Source organism: Gouania willdenowi, chromosome 18, assembly GCF_900634775.1.
Source record: "Gouania willdenowi chromosome 18, fGouWil2.1, whole genome shotgun sequence".
Taxonomy (NCBI): domain Eukaryota; kingdom Metazoa; phylum Chordata; class Actinopteri; order Blenniiformes; family Gobiesocidae; genus Gouania; species Gouania willdenowi.
The window spans coordinates 9,722,495-9,747,908 of record NC_041061.1 but is presented as its reverse complement, the minus strand read 5'-3'; the positions used below and the strand labels follow the sequence as shown (position 1 = coordinate 9,747,908).

The 25,414-nt window shown below is 39.6% G+C and overlaps 1 protein-coding gene and 1 long non-coding RNA gene across 3 annotated transcripts; one reads left to right on the top strand and one right to left on the bottom strand.

Annotated features, from left to right (window-relative positions):
* Positions 1–2,701: 2,701 nt before the first annotated feature.
* LOC114480614 (uncharacterized) lies at positions 2,702–17,961 on the top strand. Its single transcript, XR_003676135.1, has 3 exons — positions 2,702–2,744; positions 12,552–12,968; positions 17,704–17,961. It is a non-coding gene; the product is annotated as an uncharacterized LOC114480614 (long non-coding RNA).
* On the bottom strand, positions 5,013–24,123 carry neurl4 (neuralized E3 ubiquitin protein ligase 4). 2 transcript variants are annotated; one of them, XM_028474899.1, is made up of 29 exons: positions 23,941–24,123; positions 18,480–19,002; positions 17,734–17,799; positions 16,132–16,619; positions 15,320–15,431; positions 15,152–15,240; positions 15,000–15,072; positions 14,038–14,311; positions 13,663–13,844; positions 13,498–13,583; positions 12,800–12,962; positions 12,510–12,720; positions 11,958–12,034; positions 11,810–11,888; positions 11,440–11,609; positions 11,229–11,357; positions 10,039–10,181; positions 9,737–9,955; positions 9,564–9,662; positions 8,062–8,214; positions 7,815–7,982; positions 7,567–7,725; positions 7,268–7,447; positions 7,090–7,183; positions 6,901–7,008; positions 6,680–6,824; positions 6,477–6,589; positions 6,028–6,187; positions 5,013–5,942 (listed from the first exon to the last, which is right to left on the bottom strand). In XM_028474899.1, exons 1-29 carry the CDS (start codon positions 24,103–24,105, stop codon positions 5,738–5,740), a joined length of 4,833 nt encoding a protein of 1,610 aa, XP_028330700.1. In that variant the 5' UTR covers positions 24,106–24,123; the 3' UTR covers positions 5,013–5,737. The 2 variants fall into 2 exon arrangements, with proteins under 2 accessions (XP_028330700.1, XP_028330699.1); XM_028474898.1 differs by having other exon boundaries at positions 10,039–10,184; positions 23,941–24,105.
* Positions 24,124–25,414: the final 1,291 nt, after the last annotated feature.

Genomic DNA, 25,414 nt, shown 5'->3' with positions numbered 1-25,414 from the left:
CTTTTACATCGTCTTCATCCCTTCATTTAATTCTTCAAAACGAGCTTTGGTTTAAGTTTTTTTTGTTTTTAAAAGTTTCAGATTGAAGACATAATTTTTGTCCAGCTCAGAAAAAAATCATTTGGAAAGTTTTGTTGTTGAATTTTATTCACAAATTGTAATAAAAAAATAGAAAAGCACTCGGAGAGCGCAGACCTCCGCCAAGCAGCTCAAGCTCAGCTAATACGCTCCGGTCACGGTAACATGGTAAACTCAGGATTACCATGACTACCTGTCAACATTGAGCTTGTTGACTCTGAGAAACCCTTTGACGTCATCACAAGTTCCACAGTGTGGATGGGGAAATGAATGGGATATATCTATATATTTTCTTTTAGTAGCCAGAACATCACCATTTATCAATTTTCCTGAAATTTTCATCCAAATCCATTTATAGCTTGTTAAGTTATCTTGTTAACAGACAGATAGACACACACACAAACGGAGGGTAAAACATAACCTTAGCGCTCTTCACTTCTGAATTTTTATTTAATCTGGAGATATTTTGTGGAATAATTAGGGAAAGTGGAGCATTATGGAATAACTTTAGAGTTCTTTCAACAACAATTCACAACTGAATTATTTGGTAATTTACACAATGATTCATGTTGTCTCTGTCATTTTTACTTTCCCCTGTGGGCCAAGTCGGATGCTCTGAAGGGCCAGATTTGGCCCCCGAGACTTGAGTTTGACACGTGCTTTAGAGCATCCAATTTGTCCTGAAGAAGAAGACAGTAAAAATGAGAGATAACAAAAATGACCAACCTATTCAGTTGTAGATAACTCAGCCCCTCCAAATACACAAATTCCATAAAACTCTACAATATTTGCAGGACTCACAGTTTTCCAATGCTTATATCATGTGATGGCAGTTATTTTTAATCTCAAGTTGTTGAAAGAACTCTCAATTTTTTCAAAATCTTGTAATTTTCCTTATATTATTCCGCAAAATACCCCTAAATTAAATACAAATTGGTCGGAAAATGAAGAAAATTTAAAGTGAAGATCCTGTAGGGACCAATATCTGCACATAATTTGCTTAAATTTTGTTGATTCCTTACTTTATATATCAGTTAAGCGTGGAAGTGCAAACTACGGCACAATAATGCTGAAATTTCTCATTTTTCTGTAACGCACTTGCAATCGAAGTGGTCCATATTTGGCCCCTAAACTAAAATGAGTTTGACAACCCTGCCTTAAGGCATCTTTTTGTTTTGTAGAACCAATATGCACCACAAGATTATGTATGTGAGCATTTGTCACCTTTTGTTGAGTCAAAAACCAAGATATACTTATCATTTTGTCCGGAGATAGGGCCATCATCATCATCAATTTTCCCCTTCCACTGCTTCAGCGGGTTGGGTGCCAAGGTTTCACTCCACCAGAGGCAGGAACCTTGACTTATCTTGGATTTCCTGTTGGAGTTGAATAGAAGAAAGGCCTGTAAGTTTTTCGCAGTTTTTCCATATATCACGGGTACATGGTTTATTATTAGAGCGGAACAGAATTTGGACCTCAGATCTTTTTCCTTTTGTGTAACATTGAAACACATTGTCTTTGTTTTCGCTATGGAAATTGTTAGCCCAAACCAAGTAAACTCTTCATCAGTTATCCTCAGCATGTTTCCTAGTTCAGTCGTGCTCTTGTAAAACATGACAATGTCATTTGCAAAGCTGACTTGGTTAAGGCGTGTATCTCCATTACAAGGGTGATCTCTTCGTTGACTTCTATCAGTGCAGGTAATTGGGATCGCACACTTTATGACACCCGGATCAGGGAGTTCTCCATCTACTCGGTCAAGGATACATCGCAGAACAAAGTCAAGGAAGAAGTTAAAAATACATGGGGATTTGAGGCCTCCCTGTTTTCGCTCCAGTACGTAACTCTAGGATCTTGAAAAGAGTATCTTTGGTCAATCCAGTCATATGCTGCTTTTAAATCAATAAAACAGCAGTAGAGTTTGCCCTCATGATTGTTGATAACATTTTTCACAACAAAAATTGCACCATTATTATTATTTTTTGAGCATGGTACATTAGTGAGACTTGGACATTTTGGCCCCTCCAATTTAGTTTTGTCACTTTAGTAGGGCAACCCATTTGCACCATTGAAAACAACAAAACAGAACAAAAATAAAAAAAACAGGAAAGGTCAATTAATAATAAAAAATCTAAGTCATAATTATGAGATACTAAATCATATTTATGAAACTGTATCTTACGAGATAGTATTTTACTTTTCCTAGTTTTCTTTTGTTTGTTTTTTTTATTTCCACATTTTACAAAACATTTGCCTTCTTGTAATATGCAGCAGAAACTGTTAGTAAATACATGTTTGTGACATTTTTCATTTTTTTTTTTAAATGTACTAACTCACCACCCGGTTTGGTTTTCCTCTTTAGAATGACACTCATCCATCAGTTCATTTATAATGCAGGTAAATATGATGTAACAGAATTACTCACGTTATATCATATTTCCATTGAAACGTTATTAGAGCTTAAGTTTTATAAAAACTATGTAGAAGGTTTGAGCTGACTGGTCAGTTCCTCTACAATCCAAAGGGGGCGCTGTGGTGCAGATAAACATTAATCAATCACGTCCACCTGTGAAGCCCTGGTAACCATAGACATTATATACGTATAGATAATGTCTATGCTGCTAACGCGGTGAGATGACTCAGGTCCGAGATGGAGGTCCAAGCAGGTAAACTGCGTGTTTTGACGGTTAGAGAGTAAAAAGAAGGTCTAAATGTGAGGGGAGGAAGTCCTTTTTATTTTTCCTATCAGCAAAGAACAGTTTCCCTCCTTTAATGGCACGAAAAGCGTTGTTATCGATGGATGTCAGTCACTAGTTTTTACCGAAAACCCCATCCCACAATGCAATGCGTGGCTGAGATATTTCAGTGCCCTCTCCTGGTTCGACACTGCCTTTAAAACCGTCATAATATATTGAATACACTACTTTGTTGCAAAAGTAACAGACCATGCTTTGTATAGTGTTTTATTTTCATTTATTTTCTGTAAATGTATGGCTACAAAGCGCGGAAATCTGTCAAGTGTGAAATTTCCTGAACATCGGTCAATTACGAACCGAGATATGAATTTTTGAAATTTCACCAATGAAGAAAGATGTATGACTTTTCGATTTTTCAAACTGATCCAAGTTATTGATCTGTATTAAGGAGGTAAGAAAAGAAAAAAAAAAATCAATTACACGATATATATCGCGATATTTCACTGCACGATTATCGTATCAATCCAAATCATTTCCAAATTGATTTTTTAAGTCATATTATTATGATGAAAAAAACATTTTATTGCGCTAACATATATGTAGCACAAAAACTCCCGGTCACTTGGAGTCAGTGAACCACAACCTCAGAATTTAACAGAATCATAATCTGTTGTTGAAGCAAAAGTTTAACTTTTTTTAAAAATGTAATTTGACAGTTTGATAAACATACCCCTTGCTTTTGACATTGGTAATTGAATTACACTTAGTTACAATTTACTTGTTCTTGCAAGTAAAAAAAAAAAAAGAAATTGTATTTCATACTATTTTGTATTAATATGCAAGATATCGCAATGTATATCATGTTGTACAGTATCGGGATATATAGTATGACAAGCAAAATGCGTATTGTCGGATTCATGGCAATGCACACTCGTAATCTGTATCATGCTCTAAATCGAATCGATTGTTCCTTATCCCATTTCGGATATTTCCTGAAAATTTCATCATGTCTATTTTTTTTTTTTTTACTTTGTTTACAATAAATGCCGGAAAAAGCATAACCTCCTTGGCGGAGGTAATTAAGTGTAGGTGGTTAATTTCTTAGCTCAAAATATTTTTTAATGCACACATTTTGTACTGAAAAACTAAAAATACTGCAAAACTAAAAATTTATTTTAAAGAGTAACTAAACCCAAAACAAAAAAATAACACTTTTTTCTGCTAAAAAAAATGTATTTGGTATAAAGTAGTATCGTTGATTGATTCTTGTCTAACCCCTGAAATTTTAGTTTACGTATTAACATTTCGAGTATGTTGTTGTAAAAAATGACCTATGGGTTGAAACCCGGCTATTACAATCAAATTTTACTATTGGCTTAGAATGGTAGTTTGTGATGTTTTGGTTGCTTCTTACGTTGGTTAGTCTCGCCCCTGCCTATAAAACTAGCATCTGTGGACTCTACAATCTGTGGTGAGTAGGTTGGATTGAGAGAATTGTGAGTAGAGGGGTGTTGTAAATATTGAGTAGGTAGTTAGCTTAGCATAGCATATATTGTTCTTTAGAGATTTTATTAGTATAGACTGGGCATATCTTTCCTTAGCCCCACCCATAATTAAGGCTTTTTTAAACTTGCCCCCTAGTGGCAGGTCAGCCAAAACCAAGGTTTAGTTATTCTTTAAGGTCCGACACGCTTGGAAGGATAGACTGGGTCAGTCATAATTTATTTTTTTTAGCGGTCTCCAAGCTAACTTAGCTAGTTGCTAATTCAGTATTATTTATGTCTGATTGGCTTTTTCATTTTAGTTTTATCCAATATCTAATAATTTTTCATTTAGTGAAGTTGTTCTATCAATATATATAATAAGTTCGAAACAAAAGTTGGTTTTATCATCAATATTTTACACATAACTTCATTTGAACAATATGTCAACAGGAGTTATAAGGGTAACAATATGTATATCTTTAGAAAAAGAGAGAATGGAGCATAACTTTTTTTTTATTTTTAGAAAAAGTTATATTTTCCCTCAAATATCCTAAGAACTGAGTCCTGCTTCTTAAATTGAGACTTACCTTTACAATCGAACTGATTTTATAATTTATCTCCTTAATCTGTGTATATGTCACCACCCAGAATGAATTCAGGTAAATCAACTGATATGAACCAAATAAGCTGCAAGGTTATGTTATAATTTAATTTTTATCATTCAGCATTGTCAAGTAGCAGTAGAATTTCTTTCTTTTTTTTTTTTTTTTTTTTTTAAAGGTCCATATTCTGCCAATGCTCCAGGTTTTTGTCCAGTTGGAAGGCCTGGGTTTCTGAGACAAAAGTGTTGCTGGGCCAGAACAAAAAAATAACATAGCAAACAAAAACGAAACAGACTACTCAAAAGAATTGACAAATACAAACATGTGTAAACATTGTTTTTTCCCTCCAGTTTCAAAGCTTCAAGAAGAAGTTCCGCACTTTCGGGTTCATTCTTGTATTCAACAGTCTTTTGTATTTTCTTCTAGTGTAAAAACGTTGACACTGCTTTAACCCAATATTTCATTAGTTATCGTGCAGAATTGCAAGATACAGCTTATCCCATTAAACACTGTTTAGGGCAGAAAGTAACATAAGTGCTAACAAAAAAGTGATTGTGGAAGAAAAATAAGTTAACGATGGGAAGGATTTAAAAAAAGAAAGAAACAAACTGATGAAAAACGGTGTGTGTGTGTTTGAGGAGTTAAAAAAATGCCTACAACAAGTGTCCCAAACATAAAGTGCAGGCAGTGTCTGTGTGTTGAAGCTGCTGTCGCTCCCAGCTGGTAAAGGAAGTCCCCAAAGCTAACAACCAAAACTTGACAAAAACGCTGAGTTGTCACTGGTCCACACCAGGAACAGCTGGAACGAAGAGGGGTCTCTCAAAGGCAGAGGCTGGGTTTGGACCTCCAGCCTCCTCCAGTCTTTTTGCGCCTCCTCCTATTCCACCCGTACCAGCAGTCCATAGAGCAGCGTGCCCCCCTGCTCCTTGGTGATCCACTCGATCTCGGAGTTGCTGAAACGGGGATCCAGCGCCTCGCTGTGTCCGAGCGTCTGAGGCCCTGCCTTGTAGGACCCTGGACGAACACACACCTGGAAGCCCACCTGAGCTTGATGGCAGCGGTGAGAGCGAGGATCCCGAAATCTGCGGCAAAATATTTATATGAATATAAGCTACACAAGCTCTAAATCCTCGGTGAAAAAACGAGCTAGTAAGTAGGTAGACTTACTGCACTTTGGGGGCAAATATTTCTAGTCCAGAGTAGCGCATGGTAGGAGAGAGGCGCACTCTGGGAACCTCTCTGCCAGGGGCGCAGTTCTCCTCTGGCTCGCTGTAGTCATTGGGCCCTTCAGTCTTCACAGGAGACACGGAGAAGATGGACGACGTCCCTGCAACAACAACATGTAGACTCAAGCAGACTACTTGACCGTTTTAGAACCTGTGTTCCACCACCATGTAATCGATGATGCCACACAGCCCCATTTGCCTGTAAACATCCCATTGTTTTCTATTGGAGTGAAACATTCAGCCTGCTTTTTAGATCATTTAATAGCTTTTTCGGTCAAAATGCCAACTTGTGCTGCTTCTGGTTGCTCTTTCTAAGTACATTTTAAAGGTTATAGGCCACATTTGTATAAACAGCGGAGGATCCTTTTAAAGACTAAAGTATGTTTTTACCTGGCAGTAACTGGCTGTGGTCCAGCGTGCGTCGCAGGGCTCCAACACTGGTACCGTGGTACGCAATGTGCCACTTCTTTAGTGCGTTAGACATTTCACAGTGAGGCTTGACGCTGCGCAGACGGGTTACAACAAATCATATACATCCACATCTAAAGACAAGATGGATTAAATGGTTAAATATAGATGATCAATGTTCTCACCTGAGAGCAAAGCGACACCATCCAAAGGGCAAAGCGTAGTCCCGTGGCGGCTCTCCTCTTTTGTAGTACGCCTCGTCTCCACGGAGCTTGTGGCAGGACTCACAGTAGCACAGGTTGTATTTGGCATCTTCACTGAAGTATCCGTCTATAGGAAGGATGATGGTTTTAGAATACAAAGGACATCTTCTGGACGTCAGGCAGTCGAGGACGAATCAACCCACCTGGTAACGTCAGCAGGTCCTTAAAGCGCGAGCACAGAGCCTGGTACTCACAGGTCTTGTTGGGGTTCACCTCTGGAGGCGGAGTCCAGCACACACTCTCTTTGATTCCTGCAGAGATGAAAACCCTCCGCTGGTTAATCACATCCAAACAGTGACTCTAAATAAATACAGCGACGGTTCGTCTCCTACCATCGACCATGTCAGCTTTCTCCATGTCACCCTGGCAACGAGCCTCGTCACTCTCTCCACCCACAGCCGGGACGTTATTCGTCACTATGGTAACCTACCATGGGGATGTGGCATTAACACGGTTAAACACATGTCAAACGGCTCTGTTTCTGTGTGAGAGAATGAGATGAGTGCTGACCTGTTCACACTGGCCGTAGAGGTCAATGAAGGGATAGCAGGGTGATGGGATGTCCTGTGCTGCCACACCCTGGTCCATTCCGTTTACATAAAGATGAAGGCAACTATTAGAATCCACCAGCAGACCCAACACAGTCCCCTCCGGACAAGTGTCCAGGTTAGGACCATAGTTTTCACATATCTGGAAACAAAACAGAGGTGTTTGAAGAAGCTCAATCAGCCATCAGCGAGAAAACACTCAGTTAATCAAGAAAGACACAAAATCAATGGCCTTGACACAGAGATTCACTGTGTGTGTACCTTGAGGGAGTTGTGGAATACTGAGTCCCGCTGCAGCAACCACGTGGAGCGCTTCAGACAACACGCTGTGGAGGGGAAGTTGAGCCGGTCGGGGGAGTGGCCTATCACGCCTAATGACAGCGACGACGTCCACGACGGGTTCAGACGATCAATCTGAAACTGGTGAGAGAAAAGAAAAGTTTTAGCTTCCGTTTTTGTTGAATTAACTATTTTCAAAGCTGGAAGTGCTACACTCATGCGACGCAAACCTGGAAAAGCTGCAGCCGAGCCAGCGGCTGGACGGTCACCAGCAGGCCCTGGTTGTAGCTCGACACTCGAGCCGCTGTCAGGTTCTGGTTGGACAGCTGGATGTTTTTGCCGTGGTTTTCCAGGAAGGCGATGACGGTGGGCACCAGTGCGCTGGACTCGCTCTCAGACTGGAGGAAACACAGAGGGGAAAAAGGTGATGTAGATCAGAGTGGACATGTCTGTAATCTGGCAGCTTCAGACTCTTACCTCTCTGATGGGGCTGCTGTCCTCCTCTCCTTCACTGCAGCTGTCTGAGGAGAGCGAAGGGGCTTTGACGCTCTCTGTATCCTCTATCAGCGATGAGCTGACGATGGACACCGCCGTTACCCTTCCGTACAGATCCAAAACTGCATAGACATTCTGCCAGGAGTTGCACAAGGATGTTGGCAGGGTTAAAATATGCCTGTGAGTAAGTGTGTGGCTGTTCGAAATGGCACACTCCATACTATACAATACAAATTCAATGAGTATATACTGTCTGCTACATACTATAAGTATGATTAGTATGGTGACCGTTCCCACTGAAGTATACTTCCAAGTTTCCCAAGATACAATTCAAACCTACAACGACAAAAACCTGAAGCACACTTCGGCTAAATATCTCCGTTGATTCGCCAACTTTCAAAGTTCTGAAAACATTTTAAGTGAAAAAGTGACCAAGTAGAATATCATCGTGTGCTCATTTGATCCATAAAACTCGCCGAAACACATTTCATACTAACATTTCGGAGATTTTTGGAGACCCTCCATTGTGCTATTGACAAAACTTCCAGTGAACTTCAAAATAAGAGCCCTATTTACAAGTGTTAAAACTAATGAAAGACAAGTCGAGATGTTTGGATTTTAACTTGAAGCCGGTCCCAGGACAATTTTATATTCCGCTCGCAGTACATCACGGGGCGGTTGAATATGACTAGTGTTCCCACCGAGGCGTGCATACTTAAATCTCCAAATATATTATACATCCAGGTACTTCTCACGTACTCAATCTTTCCATACCATCTAATGCAATGGAACCCAACCATTTTTTGGATCGTGACCTCATTTTCATATCACTAATTTCTGGTGACCCCAAAAACATTTTTTTCCCCCTAGAATTAGTTTATGATAATGTTTGTTATAATGTGTTAAAGATACGGAGTAGCCGAGTTTAGTGACAAATTGTGCCAGCTCAGATAATTTTATACTGCATTTCATTTAAACGAGATTTATATTTGAGAAAGTGAAAGTATAGAATACAATTGTTTAAAATTGTTGTTTTAAGTATTAAAATGATTAAATAATGATTCAATTCAACTTAATTTATATAACGCTAGATACAACAATAGTCTTGTAGCACTCAATTTAAATAAGAATTTAACATGTAGATTATTAGACAAGAATATATAGATTGAAATTTAATAATTTAAAGATATATTTTTAATCAGTAATTAATATTTAATCAATTACTAAACAGTTCAGGCGACCCCACATAGGGTCACACCCCCAAGGTTGAATAACACAGATCTACGTACTACAAACCCATTTTTATGTCACACAGTATGAGTAGTACGTTAGTATGCGATTTTGAACACAGCCTGTGCCTTTGTGTGTCTGTTTATTTAATAGGAAAATGCAAAATATACAATTACAGAAGGATAAACAAAGTTCTGGACTTTAAAATTCATTATCATCATTATCATGTAATATATCTTTGTGTGTGTGTTTACCTTGGCTACAGCAGTAGCAGCAGGTCCCATGTCTTCTCCATCAATGAAAATGTGCATGGTGTCATCGTTGCATCTTTTGACACCGATGCGATTCCCAACCTGAATACACAGAGTCTTAAGGCCTGTCACATCTTTGGCCACAACTGCCAGTCCCAGAAATTGTCTGGACTCACCGTCAGTCGATTTAATGAGCAGCCGTAGTTCTGCCGCTGCAGCACGCCGTTGCGACGGACCTCGGAGCCGCACAGCAGCCATGTGACCTTGGTGCGAAGCTGCGGTAGAGAAGGAGACAGGCCCGACATCGGGCAAGACGGCAGCTCAGGGGGTGAAAGCGTGGTCAGGCCGATGTGCAGCGAGCCGCACCACTGCTCGTCTACGTCATCAATCCTAACCTGCACAGAGACGAGGAACAAAAAAAAACCTAAGTCCACCAAATAGTGAAGGCACGAGTTAAGTGTCCGAGACTGTAACGCACCTCAAACAACTCATCGGCCCGGAGTTCCTTCCCACTGAACACGATGCCATGTGCGTAGCCGCCAACTCTGACGGCCTGGCAGCCCTCGCCGAGCAGCACCACATTTTTACCGTGTTTACCATGGAGCCGATGAGCAACGCCTGCTACTGTAACACAAAATAAATAAACACAACTTATAAGTTTCAGGTTTGCATAGCAAACACACTGTTTTGAACAAAATGTGAACCATTGTGTGCAGGGCCAAATTGGAGCCCTTAGTGAGTTTGGATCCCAGGGCCCCCAACTCACCCCATTCCGAATGTATCATTGCTACAAAATGATAGTATAACATGCATTGAACTTGACAACCCTTATAAGTAATAAATAAAGTACTGTCTGTAAGTATAGATACAGTAGTTTGGCTCTAATAAAAAAAAAAATCAACCATTAAAAGAGAAATAGATTAATATTAAAGAGAAATAACATCAAACTGAAATAGAAAAAACAAATCTGAGTCACAAATAGAACTAAACATGCAAGTGTGCCTTTTACAGCAAACTATAGAGCAATTGAAGCAGGGGGATAAAAACAAAATCCTGAGTTTTCATTGGTTGTCGTATTTCATTTTGGACTGAACAGCTAATAGGAAGCCTCAAGTCAGTGTACACTTTTCCCAAGTTACCGGTATGCTTTTTTGTTTCTGTAATTAGTAAACTTGTACTTATTTTCCCTACACTAGTAAGTTACTACACTTATACCATCACTAGCTCATTAGTGCTGCTGAAAAGGGCCTTACTGGTAGATATCTAAATTTTACAAGTTCATTAACATATTGGGTCCACCTAGTTTCCTAGTAAGGGCAAAAAAGGACTAGTGAGCATGTTAGTAGTTTAAGCCTTTTTTTGCTTGTGCTTTTCAGCCTCCACATACAATTGTGTCACTAGATAAATAGAGACCTTAACCAATGGTTGGCTAGTTAACATACATCAGCTCTTTATTACTCACTCAGCAGTCCATACAGTACTGACTCGTGATATAAACAACTTGTTGTTTTCCAGCTCTTAAAGCACTATCCTCTGATTGGTCATTGCACCGATGAATGGGCGATCACATTACAGCTCTCTGAGCACATGCTCAAATGTGGCCCCCCCATTGAAGATGATGCCCTACGCACAGTGCGTGTAGGGAGGGGTGGCCCTGATTATGTGTACCTGGAGACTGGATGGGGAAGCTCTTCTCCGTGATGTTACTGGTACAAAGGCTGTTATCCAGTGGGCCTGAGGAGCTCGTGATGGACACCTGAACGCACTGACCGTACAGGTCAATGACAGCGTAAACATCTGAAGGAAACACAGGTCAACGTCAAGACGATGGCGACATGTACACAGACCAGTCTGCCTTCTGTTGTACTCAATAACTCACCCGGTGGCAGACCTGAGCAGGCCACGCCCTGATCTACACCATTGATATAGTAGTGCAGGTCGCCGATGGCCGAGCGCATCATGCCAATCCTTGAGCCTGTGGTCAGGGAGTCCAGGTCACAGCCGTAGTTGTTGCGCATTGTGTTGCCGTCCTGCATTATGGCCGTTCCGCTGTAGGGAAAAGTAAGGCACAGCGCTATGTTTAATATGAAAACAGAAGGAAACTATATTGGTTTCCCAACAATCCTGGCAATAGAATGTCTGGCATTTAGAGAAACAACTAATTTGACTTGCACTTTTTTAGCACTATTTTTGACTAGGATTTTTGGTACTTTTTAATTATTTGCAAACTGTACAGGCAGAATGAATACCTTAGCATCCAGGTGTCATAGTCAATGTCAGTCATGGTGTTTGGAAACTCCAGCTCCTCAGGTCTGATGGCTGTAACTCCTGGACACGCATGAAGGAGATCAGTCAATAACACATCTTTAATGTAAATGCTACAGTAAAACATCTCACCTGCTTCTATTGAACCCGACCAGCGGTCCACCATCTTCTGAATAACAATCTCAAACAGCTCTGCATCGCGAAGGCACCTGCAGCATTAAAGGTTCCAGATTCACTCAAATCACAGGAAATGAAAAAAAGATTTAGCATCATGCTTCATCATTTTGTAGCAGAAATTGTTGTGGCCATTTTGATGAAAGAGACGGAGTCAAGCTTTAGGGTTGCTGGTCAGATGCCGACACAGGGTTTTTTTATGTCAAAGGGTTTTGGGGCGAGCAAACCAGCTTTTAGCATGTGTGCTCAGTGCTCTCAGTGTTATGTAAGTTGCTGACAGTGATAGTCAAAACATAGCGGAGCAGTGGCCTTGGTGTGTGCCATCAGTGTAAGATGATATCTGGCCAGAACTGACCAGGATAAAGTTCTGTAATTACATATCACAATTGTTCATCTAACTGCCCCCAATCCTGGACAGTCTTCCAGTGTCCAAAAGTTGCTGTGAGGGTTGACTTTAACAATGTTTTGCCCATAATGTTAAGGAGAAATATTGTGTTAAACTTCTCTGACCTGTTGGAAATGACAATGGCATCATTGAACTCGCTACGACAGTTCTGGCGTAGCGCAGTCCGCCCGCCGTTGGTGATGACAGCGTTGGTGCCGTGCAGCTGGTGAAAGCGCAGGTCGGTGGTGGTGGTGGCCCCAGCGATTGAGCAGGGGCTCCCAGGGGACAAAGCAATGGGACCATCCAAGCTGTCCTCAGGAAGAGGTGGGAGGTCCACTGAGAACAAAAAAAGAACATTCAAGTGTGATTTCTTATAGTGTTCAGATTTTTCTCTCTTTTCTACTCTGTGTCTCACCCATGTCGTCCATGATGGTGGCTTGAGCGGCCTGCCCGTAGAGGTCCACCACAGCGTAGACACTGGGCGGGACGTTCCAGGCTGCCGGGCCCTGCGCTATACCATTCACAAAGAAATGGAGGCTGCCATCCTCTTTCCGCACCACACCGACTGTGTCACCGGCCTGCAGGTGAGGAAATAAACAAGAATGGAACAATCGTGACTAGGGATTGGTACCGAATTTGATAGTTTCTTAAGGTATCGACCAAATTCCTTTGGTACTTCCTGGTACCGATTCACGTAAAATCAAACTGTACCATGTTTCGTTACCTAAACGCATTATTGTAACTGCGAGGGAGTGGAAGAGTAGGCACCTACGTACACAAATGCAAGTGAAATACTCGCAATATAGAGCCCTGTCACATAAAGCTCCCTTTTAATTTGTGCATTATTGGTAGGTAGAAAAAAATGTTGCTACAATACAAACAGTTCGATGTTGGTTTGATATATTTGTCAGTTGTTTATTATTAATATGAGATATAAATATGGTAAATTAGAACATTTTGACATTATATTAATTACTATTTAATATCGCCCAAAAGTACCAAAAATTGGTACCATTGAGTACCGATACCAATTTTTAGGTATCGAGTATTGGTTCAAATGTGAAAAGGTAGCCATAAATGAAGGAAAAGGTTTTAAAAACAAACAAATCTTACTTTGAGTCTGTCCAAGTTGTGTCCGTACTCATCAAGTATCGTCGTTCCGTTGTGCATCACCCCGTTTCCCGTCATCATCCACGTCCCTGAAAAACCACAGCGTCCCATGAAGTGCCAGTGGTGTTAAAGTATCCTTGTTCCAACCCTAAAGTCATTTTAAAATACCTGAGCGCAAGTTTGTCATGGTGGAGGGCAGCTGTAGGTAGGCGGGGTTGTGCGTTGTGACACCGATTTCAATGGAGCCAGCCCATTTGTCCACCATCTTGTCGATGCGGACCTGGAACACCTCGTTGGAGCGAAGTGGTCGGCTGCTCAGGACCACACCGTGGTTGAAGTCATCCGTCGCGCTACAAAAGCAGCATTGGGTAAAGAGAAAATGAGCCTGGTGTCAAATTACAAAAATATTACTGCTTCAAGATCAGGGTTATTTAAATAGAGGAATTCAATTTACAATAATTCATGAATAAAAAACGAACAAAATCTGCCAGAGAATTATGTTTATTCTACATTTTCACAACAGATCTAGTTTAAACGACTCACTGAGGTCGCAACGCCGTCCTGCCATCACTGATTATGGCGGCTTTCTGCCCACAGTTGTGGTGGAAGAGCAGACGGTCGGGCCCCTCCGAGTCTGGAGTGAGGGAGAGAGCAGGTCGAGGTCGGCCCACATCGGGCGACAGCGCCCTCATGATGGCGTTGTTGCGTCTGAGGCGGTCGCTGTGATTGTGATTGTGAACAATAGTGACTTTGACGGCCATGCCGTACAGGTCGACAACGCCGTAGACCACCCCAGGGGTCTGAGCTGCAGCGACACCTGAGGAAACACACGGATCATTAAGTTACATCAGGTTTTTCAACCTTGGGGCCTCCTGGAATTCAAATGGGGTCGCCTGAAATGTCTAGTAACCGACTAAAAACGTCTGATTAAAGTTATATTTGTAATTTTTTTTTCAAATTAAAACACCATACACAATCTCAAACAGCTTCATTCTATACATTCACTTCCTGAAATATAAATCTAGTTAAATAAAATACAGTATAGAAATTAGATGATTAAATATATAATTAAATAATATAAATTAAAAATATATTTTGTAATTAAAAAATATGTAATATTAAAACACCACAAACAAATGTATTCTATATTTAAACTTCCTGAAATATAAATTTAGTTAAAGAAAATACAGTATAAAAGTACATGATTAAATAGTTAATTAAATAATACAAATTAAAATTATGTTTTTGTAATTTTTTAAAATTATTTTACACCTCAAAAAAATGTATTTTATGTTTTCATTTCCTCAAATATAAATCTAGTTAAAAACTGTATGAAAATATCTGAGCAGGTGCATCTCGTAAAACTATATCACAAACATGATCAAGAAGTAAAATTTAAAAAAAAAAAGTGTCTGGAGTCGCTAGAATTTTGATATCAAAATGGGGTCACAAGCCGAAAAAAGTTGGGAAACACTGACTTCCTGAAGGGTCTTGAATCATCTCACCTTGATCAATGCCATTGATATAGAAGTGGAGAGCTCCGCTGGCTTTACGCATCAACCCAATGTGATCCCCCTCCTAAAACACGAGCAGCGTCAAAGAAGTTAAAGACAAATATTTACAAATGTAACACAAAACTTAATGTTATATCACAAACCTGAAGCTCATCAAGACTGAATTCACAGTATTCCCGACGAGTCCCTTTCCCATTGGTTAATATCCCACAGCCACTCATCATGATTGTACCTTAAAGAGGATGATATCAAATGTGCATTAACACACGGCTGCTTCAGTTAGGGTCAACATTGTTTTTATGTTGCGTTACCTGAGCGTAGATTAGTCATAGTTGCGGGATAGTCCAGGTTATTGGGGTTGTGTGTGGTCACACCAATCTCTATGGAGCCGGACCACTTGTCCACCAGCTTATCAATGCGGATCTAGCAACACAAAAAACATTTGTTTATCTCTCCAACACTTCATTAAATGGATTATACCACAATGAAAGTTTTAGAATGTAGATTTGTTACAATTAAAAATGTGTGCATCAGGCCACCAAAAACATAACCAAGTGCGGAGGTGATATGCGAACAAGCAAAGTGGCGAGTTTTCAAAATAAAATACACAGAAGCTCTTAAAAGATTCATTTAAGTTTTAAAATAACGTATTTCCTTCTTAGCAGACACGCACCAAATGAGTCCCCTTATGTTTTAATTTGATTCAATGATCATTAAATAGAGCACCAGTGACCAAACACAACTTCCACTTTCAGCTTTTCAAAAAAAGAGCAATTAACAAAAGCTATACACATGCTATCATGAGATAAAATCAATGCAATTTGTTTTAAAACAATGAAATAAAACCAAAATAAAATTCTAATTTCATTTTTCCTAAAAAGATCTGTTATTGTTGATTTGTGGAAGCCGAAAAATAAAGACGAGCAAAAATCGACACATGCCCCCCTCACTAAATTGACCATATCTCAAAAAAGTATTCATCTGATCACACAAAAATGCACAGTGTCCCTATTGAATAATCAATCATGGAACAAATTGTATAATATGCAGAATTTTTTAAGAACGAACTGCGTGGGCGATTTGTGAAATGACATGGAATGACCTTTAGCTGAACAGACCATACCTCAAACATTTCGTTGTGTCGTAGCGGTCGGTTGGTCATCACAACACCGTTGTTGAACTCGTCCAGCGGTCTCCTCCGCTCCGCCGTCTTGTTGTTGTTGCTCAGTTTGATCAGCGTGCCGCACTTCTCGTGGAACAGCAGCGCGTCGTTGGTGGTCATCCCACCTGACAAAACTCCAGCTCCAGGCACTGCCCCGCCACCGCCTGCAGGGTTATTGTTGGTGTTGTTGCTGTTTTCAGTCCCTCCTCCTCCTGTGGAGGTTCCTAACCCGCTGTCACTGTTCGTAACTCCTCCTCCTCCGCTGTTACTCCGCCTGTCGTTTCTAGAAGTGGAATCCGTTCCTGTGTTTCCTCCCCCACCACCACTTTCACCTCCTGTTCCACCTCCATCTCCTCCCCCACCCTCCTCCCCTCCACCCTCGTCTTCAGAACGGTAAAAGGAGACCATTGCGTTGTTGAAGACGTCAAAGAGCTGGTGCTCCGTCAGGACTAGAGGACAACAGAGATCGGACTGGTTTTCACAGAGCTGCTTAGGGTCAATTATAATTGTAATCACGTAATTGGTAATTAATTACAATTATGATGTAATTATAATTGTAATCATAATTAGAAAAATCTGTTGCTCTTGTAATTGAATTTAATTGAGTTCAGGAAATTGACTTTGTAATTGTCATGAAAATTTTAGAAAAACTGTCAATTACAATTTAATGATTAGCAAACCTAGAGAACCATGTTACCATTCTATGGCTTACACATGCGTAGTTAACAATTAAAATATATTTCATATCAAGTTAACCCATCAGTTCTCTCGAGGATCATTTTACCGTTAAAAAAATAAATACAAATTGGAATCGAGAGGTATACTGACAGAAAAAAGGCTTAGACGCCCACACCAAAAATAATAAAACCAATATTTTCATTGATAAGGAAGCCTAACAAGGTAACCAAGAGATGAAAAACTAATTAGATGATAGTTTTTTTATGTATTTTTAGGGCTGGGCGATATGGACCAAAACTCAAATCTCAATATTTTCAAAATGTCAATATACGATATAAATGGCAATAATTTTAATTCAAACAAAGTCTTACCAGAAAGGCAATTCTAGGTTGTATTTGCAGATGCAAAATGCCGCACAGGCACATTTATTAACCACAGCTGTACAATATTAGCCACTTTTGGCTTTTTCTCACAGCACGTATGAGCGAGTTTTATAGTGTGGCAGCGACTCCTAAAACCAGTATTTTGATACAAAATAAGCTATTAAAATTATCTATATCGATATAGGTGATATTGCAATTTTCTATATCTTGAATATTGCCCAGCCCTATGTATTTTACAGCTGATTCAAAACTGACCCATTATCATAAGAGTTTTATGGGCTTGTTTATTAAAGGCTCATTAATTGTGATTCATTGTAATTGAACTTTAATAATTGATAACGTAATTGTAATTGACTTTCAGGGAAAAAATAATCATTTCAATTTTAATTGGAAAACACACCGGTCAACCTACTCATGATTGAAGACGTAATTGTAATTTAAAAATGTAATCGACCCCAACCCTGTCACACAGGAAGTGTCTGATCTGAGGAGATTTTCTCACCTGTGTCCGGCTCCAGGTTGTTGGGGAACTTATCAGGTCTGCTGTGGCTGCAGGTGAGTTCAGGCACTAACACAGACAGACAGACAGACAGACAGCAGTTACACTCAGGGCCACAGGCTGAATAACACATCACTAGAATATTTGCATTTCCTGAAGAAAATGCAAGTGAGGATGCATGTGCTGGCCCGCGTCACACTGCATTAGCTTAGCATTAGCATTAACCAGCATTAGCATCAGTTAACATTAACTCATGCTCGTTAATGCTAGCTAACTTGCATTAGCGAGCATTAACATTAAATAGCATTAGCTTGCATTAACATTAACAATAGCTTAGCATTAGATAGCATTAACTACCATTAATATAGTATAAGTTGGCATTATCATTAATTAGCATTAACATTGTCTAGCATTAACATAGCATCAGCATTCACCTAGCAATTGAATTAGCATTAGCGAGCATCAACATAGCATTGGCATTAGTCTAGCAATAGTATGAGCACTAACCTTGCAATAGCATTAACCTAGCGTTAACATTAACCGAGCAATAGCATTAACTAAGTATTAACCTAAAAATAGCTTAACATTAGCAATAAGGTTGAAAAGTTGAAATGGGTTGAATGTATTAGCTGAACATGTTAAAGGTTGAATGTTTGCAAAGATTTTAAGGTAAAAACTGGAGCATCTCCACTCTGGCTTAACGAGCTAAGCCTCTACTCCTGCATCCTCACTAATAACCGAGCACCTACCTTCGTTTCCACTGTTAATTCCATTCATCGCTGCCACATTCATCAGAGCCATGATCCCTGGATCTCCTTGCTCACACTCAACCACCTCTTCCTCCTCCTCCTCATCTTCATCTGCTTCTTCATCATCTTCCTCCCGCTCTATCGTTTCCCTCTCCTTCTCGGTGGAGGCGGCAGGCGGCGGCTCGCAACTCACCACTGTCACTTGGGTGCACTTCCCGTACAGGTCCACCACAGCCCACAGCGTGGGCGGCAACCCACTGGCAGCGGCGCCGCAGTCCTGCCCATTGACCCAGAGGTGGAGCTCTCCGCGGGAGCTGCGCTGGATGCCGACGCGGTCCCCCTCAGCCAGCTGGTCCAGGTCTCGGCCATACTCCTCCAGGACGGAGCGGCCGTCCCGCAGCACCGAGCAGCCGGAGACGATCCAGGAGCCGCCCTTCAGTCCAGTGGCGCTGCTGGGGAAGTCCAAGGCGGCCGGGTCCAGGGCAGTCACACCGATTTCAATGGAGCCGCTCCACGAGTTCACCTGAGGGGTCACAATGCAAATGTAAGGTCACTTTTTGATTATGTTCATCTATCAAGTTGGACACTTTACCGCAGCCTGAATGTGTGACGAGCATTGGGTAAAACACTGAAAAAATGCTTTTACTGATGAAAAATTCATTTTTTAAATTAATGAAAAAAAAAGGTTAAATCAACAAAAATATGTCCAGAGTGTGAAATTTGCAGAGCTCCGATGTGCTGTGACTCATCATACGATTACAGAAGCACTCACTGTGCTATAAAAAACCCCTCCAGCAGGTAGAATTCGACAGAAAACAAAGGGTGTCTGTTATTTTTAGTCGCTCCTTTTCATGTAGATCAGGTGGTTACACAAAATAAAAGCAGGACGGCATGAACGTGCACATTTAAGGACTTCATTACGCTTTATTTTGATAGGAGAAAGTCAGCCGAGCACTTGTCCTGTTTGCTTTTCTACGACGGAGGATTTGATTATTTCGATCATGTAAATGACAACTTAAAAACACAACAAAACAATATCCTGCATCTTCAAAATTTTACATATCTCAATTTACATGAATGAAGAGGAGTAGGAAGAAGTATAAACTTATCTAATCCTACCCCTTTAATTTTTTCTAGATTTCCTAACTTAAACGTTAAAGTCTCAATTTACTAACCATAATGTAAATAAACAATCAATGCAATATAATACTCACTCACAAACCATGCAATAATTGTTTTTTACATAATGGACCACATCCTGCAACTTTTTTTACTCCAAATAACAAGTGAGCACCTTATGCTAATTATTTATCAACAAACCTCTGAATAATAACTTTGCTTCTTTTTAAACAGAATTATGCTGTGATCTGAGTTTTAACTAACCTAAACACCAGTAGTGTCAAACACACACAAAAACTCTTAATCTGTGACTGAATTATCATCATTTTTATTTTACTAAATTCCAGACTTTTACCATGTATCCCTTATTCCAGACAGGTGCTCTATAAAGCAGTGTTCTACATCAGCTCTTGGTTATCTGGGTTAACAAGACTTAGTAGTAGCTCAGTCTGACCAGGTCACTGTGGAGGAGACATACATCTCCTTCCTTTGCCTATTTTCTTACATAACAGGAGCCCGTAGGCCTTTTTTTTTGCCTCTGTCTCTCCCCTCAACTCAAAAGTCTCATAACTATGAGATTCAGCCACACAAGCCTCAGGGCACCTTTACAGGAGTTAAAAATTAATAGCGTAAATGCACTTTCATGGTGGGAATGATGGAAGAGATTCTCAGCTCTCAGAAGAGACACTCATTTCAAAAACTACAAAGAAATTCACCTTTTACAGCTCGGTGTCATTCAATATAAAAATGTACAACATTTTAGTAACAATCGATTTGTTCTGTAACCGTCTAAAAAAAAATAAAAAATTCAAACCTACCTTTAAATTTTTAACTTTGTAAAAAAGCTCAAACATTGTAACTTGTAGTAGCACTTTGCACAAGTTAATTTCACAGGCAGAATCTGGACTGGACCACACCAATATCTCACCAGAGCCACCTACTGCACATGACTGGTATTAAACTTACTGACAAAAAACTGTCTGCACTACTTTCCACAACATCCTCCAAAACAGGGGTTCTCAACCTTGGGGTCAGGACCTCATTTGGGGTTGCGAGATACTGGGACACTAAGAATATTTTTTGAACAATTTGAGCCAATTTTTGCTCATCTTTACCCTTTTTCTGCAACTACACCAAACTTTCCATATTTAACCTATTTTGATAAGTTTTTTGCAATATTTTTGTCTTTCTGCACATTTTTTTCCACTTTCAAGACATTTTCAGCACTTATAAACCCTTTCCACCAGTTTTCCCACCTAATGTTGATTATTGTAACTTTTGACCTCTTTTCACAATATTTCAAGCTTATTTTTTGCCGTTTTAAACACATTCACGATTTTTCATGTTTTAACTAATTGTTCCTATATTTTAAATTACATTACCCCAACCACCCCTCCCCCCATTTCTGCAACTTTTAAGCCAATAATGACACTTGGAACCTTTTTTTTAAACCACTTTTTCTCTCCATTTTTGGCTACTCTAATTTGCAAATTTTAACCAATTTCTGTGGTTTTTAAAACCAGTTCAGCTAATACACCAAAAGCTAAACCTGTCTTCGCCTTTTCAGATTTGAATGCAGATATAATAATCTGAACCGCATGATCATCATTCACATCATTCTTCAGATGGATTCAATCACAGAATAACAATCACTACTCAAACCGTAACACGTTACAAAAGATTTCAAATGGGCGAAATTGGACGTATTTGTCAGCTTGTCAAACTTTCTAGACATTCAATCACGTGAACTTAAGTTTTTTCCCATCCGTTTTTAGCGATTATGGAAAGTCAGAGGCCCTACACTCATGGCCCCATGTCGCTTTGCACTGTGCGAGATTTATATTTTTTATTTAAATAGTCTTGCTTTGTGATTTCTACACAGATAGTTTTTTCTGGATCTTCTCACAGCACTGAACCCTCCTCCAACATCCCTAATGATAGCCCCCGACCACTGTAGCTGATGATCGTTATTATGTCCCGTAAATTACTCGTGTCTTCTGCTGTTGTTCTTTGTCCAACGTTCTCTGTAGCCTGGCGGCCTCCAGTGCACAGGGTGAGCAGTCATACCAGTGTGATGATGGGAAACTATTGATTTACAGACAGACTGTAATGAGAGTCTTTAGTTCTTATCAGTATCAAACTGATGCCGAGTCCTCCATATACATGGGTCGTGAGGTGATATTAGGCTACAAGCTCAGTTGCACAGAGCCAATTTTTTTAGTAAGCTTGCATATCGTCAAGGCCACATTACTTGATGATTAATTACAGAATGTGCGTGTGTGCGCGTGTGTAGCAGCTGCCATATTGTTGACAAGCAACGTTGGCTAGCAGCCTGCAGAGCCAGGAGCCATTACTAAAGAGCAGCTTTTCCTCGCTGATAACAGCCTACATGTAAACACAGTGCTGCACAGGCATCGACACAACAAGCTGTGAACACTGACATGTTGGACATTTACATTTTAGGTTAAAAAAGGCAACTTTTAATGCCTGACAACTCAAATTCAGGTCATTCAGAGGATTGTTGGACATGAATGACTACATTCAGTGCTTTTCCTCTGGGCTACCACAACAGATTACCCAAATCTCCCTCAGGATATCGACTTGATTCATTTAACCAAAGCAGACTGATACATGTGTGGGTTTGGTGCCTTTCTGATGACTACACTTCCAGTTTTTTTAATATTGTATATAAATACCCGATACTAGTCGACTTTTCCATTAGTAAACAAGGAAAGACATGCAACTATATCCATTTGTAACTGCCTGTGGTTGAAGGTAGAGCCCGATCGATTACGGTAATTAGTGTGGCCGATTCTAGCTATTAGAGATTAATTGACATCAGTCAATAGCCCACCGATTAATCGGTAATATGTAACTGATGTATTACCTTTTTTTGCTGCAGGGAAATTATATCTCTGTGCTTTCTGGATCATAAACGTCCACTTTTGAACCAGCCGTAGGGGTGTGAGCATTGCAATGAATCTGACGATATCGTTCATGATTTACATATCACTGTACGATATATCCCGATACTAAACAATGCAATATATATTGCAATATCAATAATTACAAATTATCACCTTTACAAGTACAAAATGGCATGAAATAGATTTTTTTTTTTAACTTGCGAGAACAAGTAAATGGTAACTAACTGTAATTCAAGTACAAACATAAAAAACAAGTGGTATGTTTATTAAACTGTCAAAATACATTTTTCAAAAAAGTTTAACTTTTGATTCTACAACAGATTCTGATTCTAAGTTCTCAAGTTTTTAAAAAAAAAAAAAAAAAAAAAAAAAAGTAACCACATACATCTATAAATGTGTGAAATATGTTTTAAGTAAAATAAAGTGCAATCTGACTTCCAAGCTAAAATGCATTGAGGAGTGATGTAGTTTAACAAGGTCTGATGTGGTTCACTGACATCTAGTGACCGGGTATTTACATGCTATGCATACGTTAGCGCAGTTAAATAATTTTGTTGTTAAAAAATTTTATTTTAAAAAATTGGCAATTTTGGATTGATACGACGATCGTGTGGTTAAATATTGCAATATATCACCGAATTGATTTTTTTTCTTACACCCTTAATCAGCAGTAATGATTACAAAATGACAACACAAGTTTATTGTGTACAGTTACTTTTTATATTTATTCATGTTTACTGTTTGTGATTTGAGTAACTTTTTAAAAATGTATTTTTTTAAGTTCCTTATTTTATTTTAATTTAGTTGTGTTCTACTTCATTATCTTGATTCATATTTTGGTATTATAAGAATTTGTGTTCATGCACACAGCACACACTGGGTATATCAATGTTCTTAGTTCATATATCGGATATCGGCCGTTTGAAACCCTTAAAATCGGTATCGGCCCTATAACTCCCTATCGATCCGCCCTGGTAGAAGGTTGCGTGGCTCTGATGCTGTCAGTGAGTGAGTGTCCCACTGATGAGTCCAGTAAACTGTAGCCTCCACAGACCACACACTCACGTCTGTCACCGAAAAACACATAACAGCCTCTCCCACAAATCCCCAACCTGATGTCAGGACCCAGAAATGACCGAGAACAGTCCGTGGTCCAGCCGCTTCCCCTGCTGCTGTCAGTGGCTCGTTAGCCCGGCTAACCATTGCATTGGTTAGAAGTCCAGCTCCGTTACAGTATCCACCTCTTTGCGCTAAACCTCACTCGGTGCCTTTTTTTCTACCCTCCATGACCCGCTGTCACACACACCGACCCCCCTGTCTAAACAGCCCCACTTCAATGAGGACATAGTCGGACCTCGGTCGGTCCTCAAGTCCTGGTGCAGCAGCAGCAGCAGAGCGGCCCCCTCGGTGTTTACCTTCTTATCAATGCGGACGGTAAAGACATCCCGGTCCTTCAGCGGTTCTTTGCTCAGCACCAGGCCGTGATTGAACTCCTGGACCGGCTGGTTGCGCCGAGCGGTCCTGTTGGAGTTGGACAGGCCGATCAGCTTTCCGCTCCGCGGATGCAGCTCCGCCGCCATCTTCACTGGGCGGCCAGTGTTCAGGGTTGCCAGGTGTATTGGGGGATTTTCCGCCACAGGAATGTTGTTGGGAAAACACCACCCAGAAATGTGATACATTTTAAAATTTCCTAGCAATAACAGATAAATAATCACCAGCAACACCATTAACAAATATGCGTATACATTTTATTATTAGTTGTACTACTGCTAAATTGTTGTAATGCTCTGGAGGACCAAACCTGCCAACATTTAAAATAAAAGAATAACAGTACAAATAGAAATATTTTTTGTGTGTATAGAATAAATGATTAAATGAATAAAAGTTTAAAATGAAAGACAAATAAATGATATTTGTTTTTTTATTTCCACTTTTATTTATCAATCTACGTATATTTAAATTTTGGGCAATATTGTTGCATTTTTTATTTTTTGCATTTTTTATGATATTTGTATTTATATATTTTATTTTTTTCCACTTATATTCATTTATTTGTATTTAATTTTTTATTTTCTTTTTCCTTTTCTTATTTTTCACATGTATTTATTTATTAATTTAATTATAATTTCAGCAGGCTTCGTCCTCCATAAACATCAGATTGTTTATTAATTTAAATATTCCAAAGATTATTTGTTCTGTGACTAGTTTTGTTAACTTTTAATATTTGAGTGATAAAGCTTCTCTTTATTGTCATATTTTAGATAAGTGTATAACCATCACCAGCAACATAAATCCCATTTATGTGTTGTGTGGAATAATCATTAATAATTTTAGGCATCTTTTTTTTTTTAGGAGGTTCCAACCTTTTAAATACATTGTATAGGTTGTTAAAATTATATACTACAGGGACCAACCATGACCACATTTCTAACGGACTAATATTTTTTATTTATTTTCAGAATGAGATTTCAATCCAAGTCCAGTTTAGCGGGAACACGCCTGATCTGGCAACACATTCAGTGTTTGCGACATCCCGGCTTTACGACAGAGATGTGGAGACAGACCATAGAGACAGACGGCAGCTCCCTGTTTACATGATCTAGTTCATGGAGGGTGAATCCAGGTGAATTATGCAGCAATTGAAATCATCTTGTTATATTCACCTTGAAACACAAAATCATGTTGAAATACGACCATATTTGATCAAAACCATCTTTAATCCACTGAGATTAAAAGGAAACTGGACACACTATTGATCTGCTGTGTGTGACAAATTGTATTGTCCCACAATCTTGTGAAAAATTATCAAATACAATCAATTATCACATGCATCCTTTTTTCAAATATAGTGTCATGACACATTGTACCAAAATGCATCTTTCAGGTATG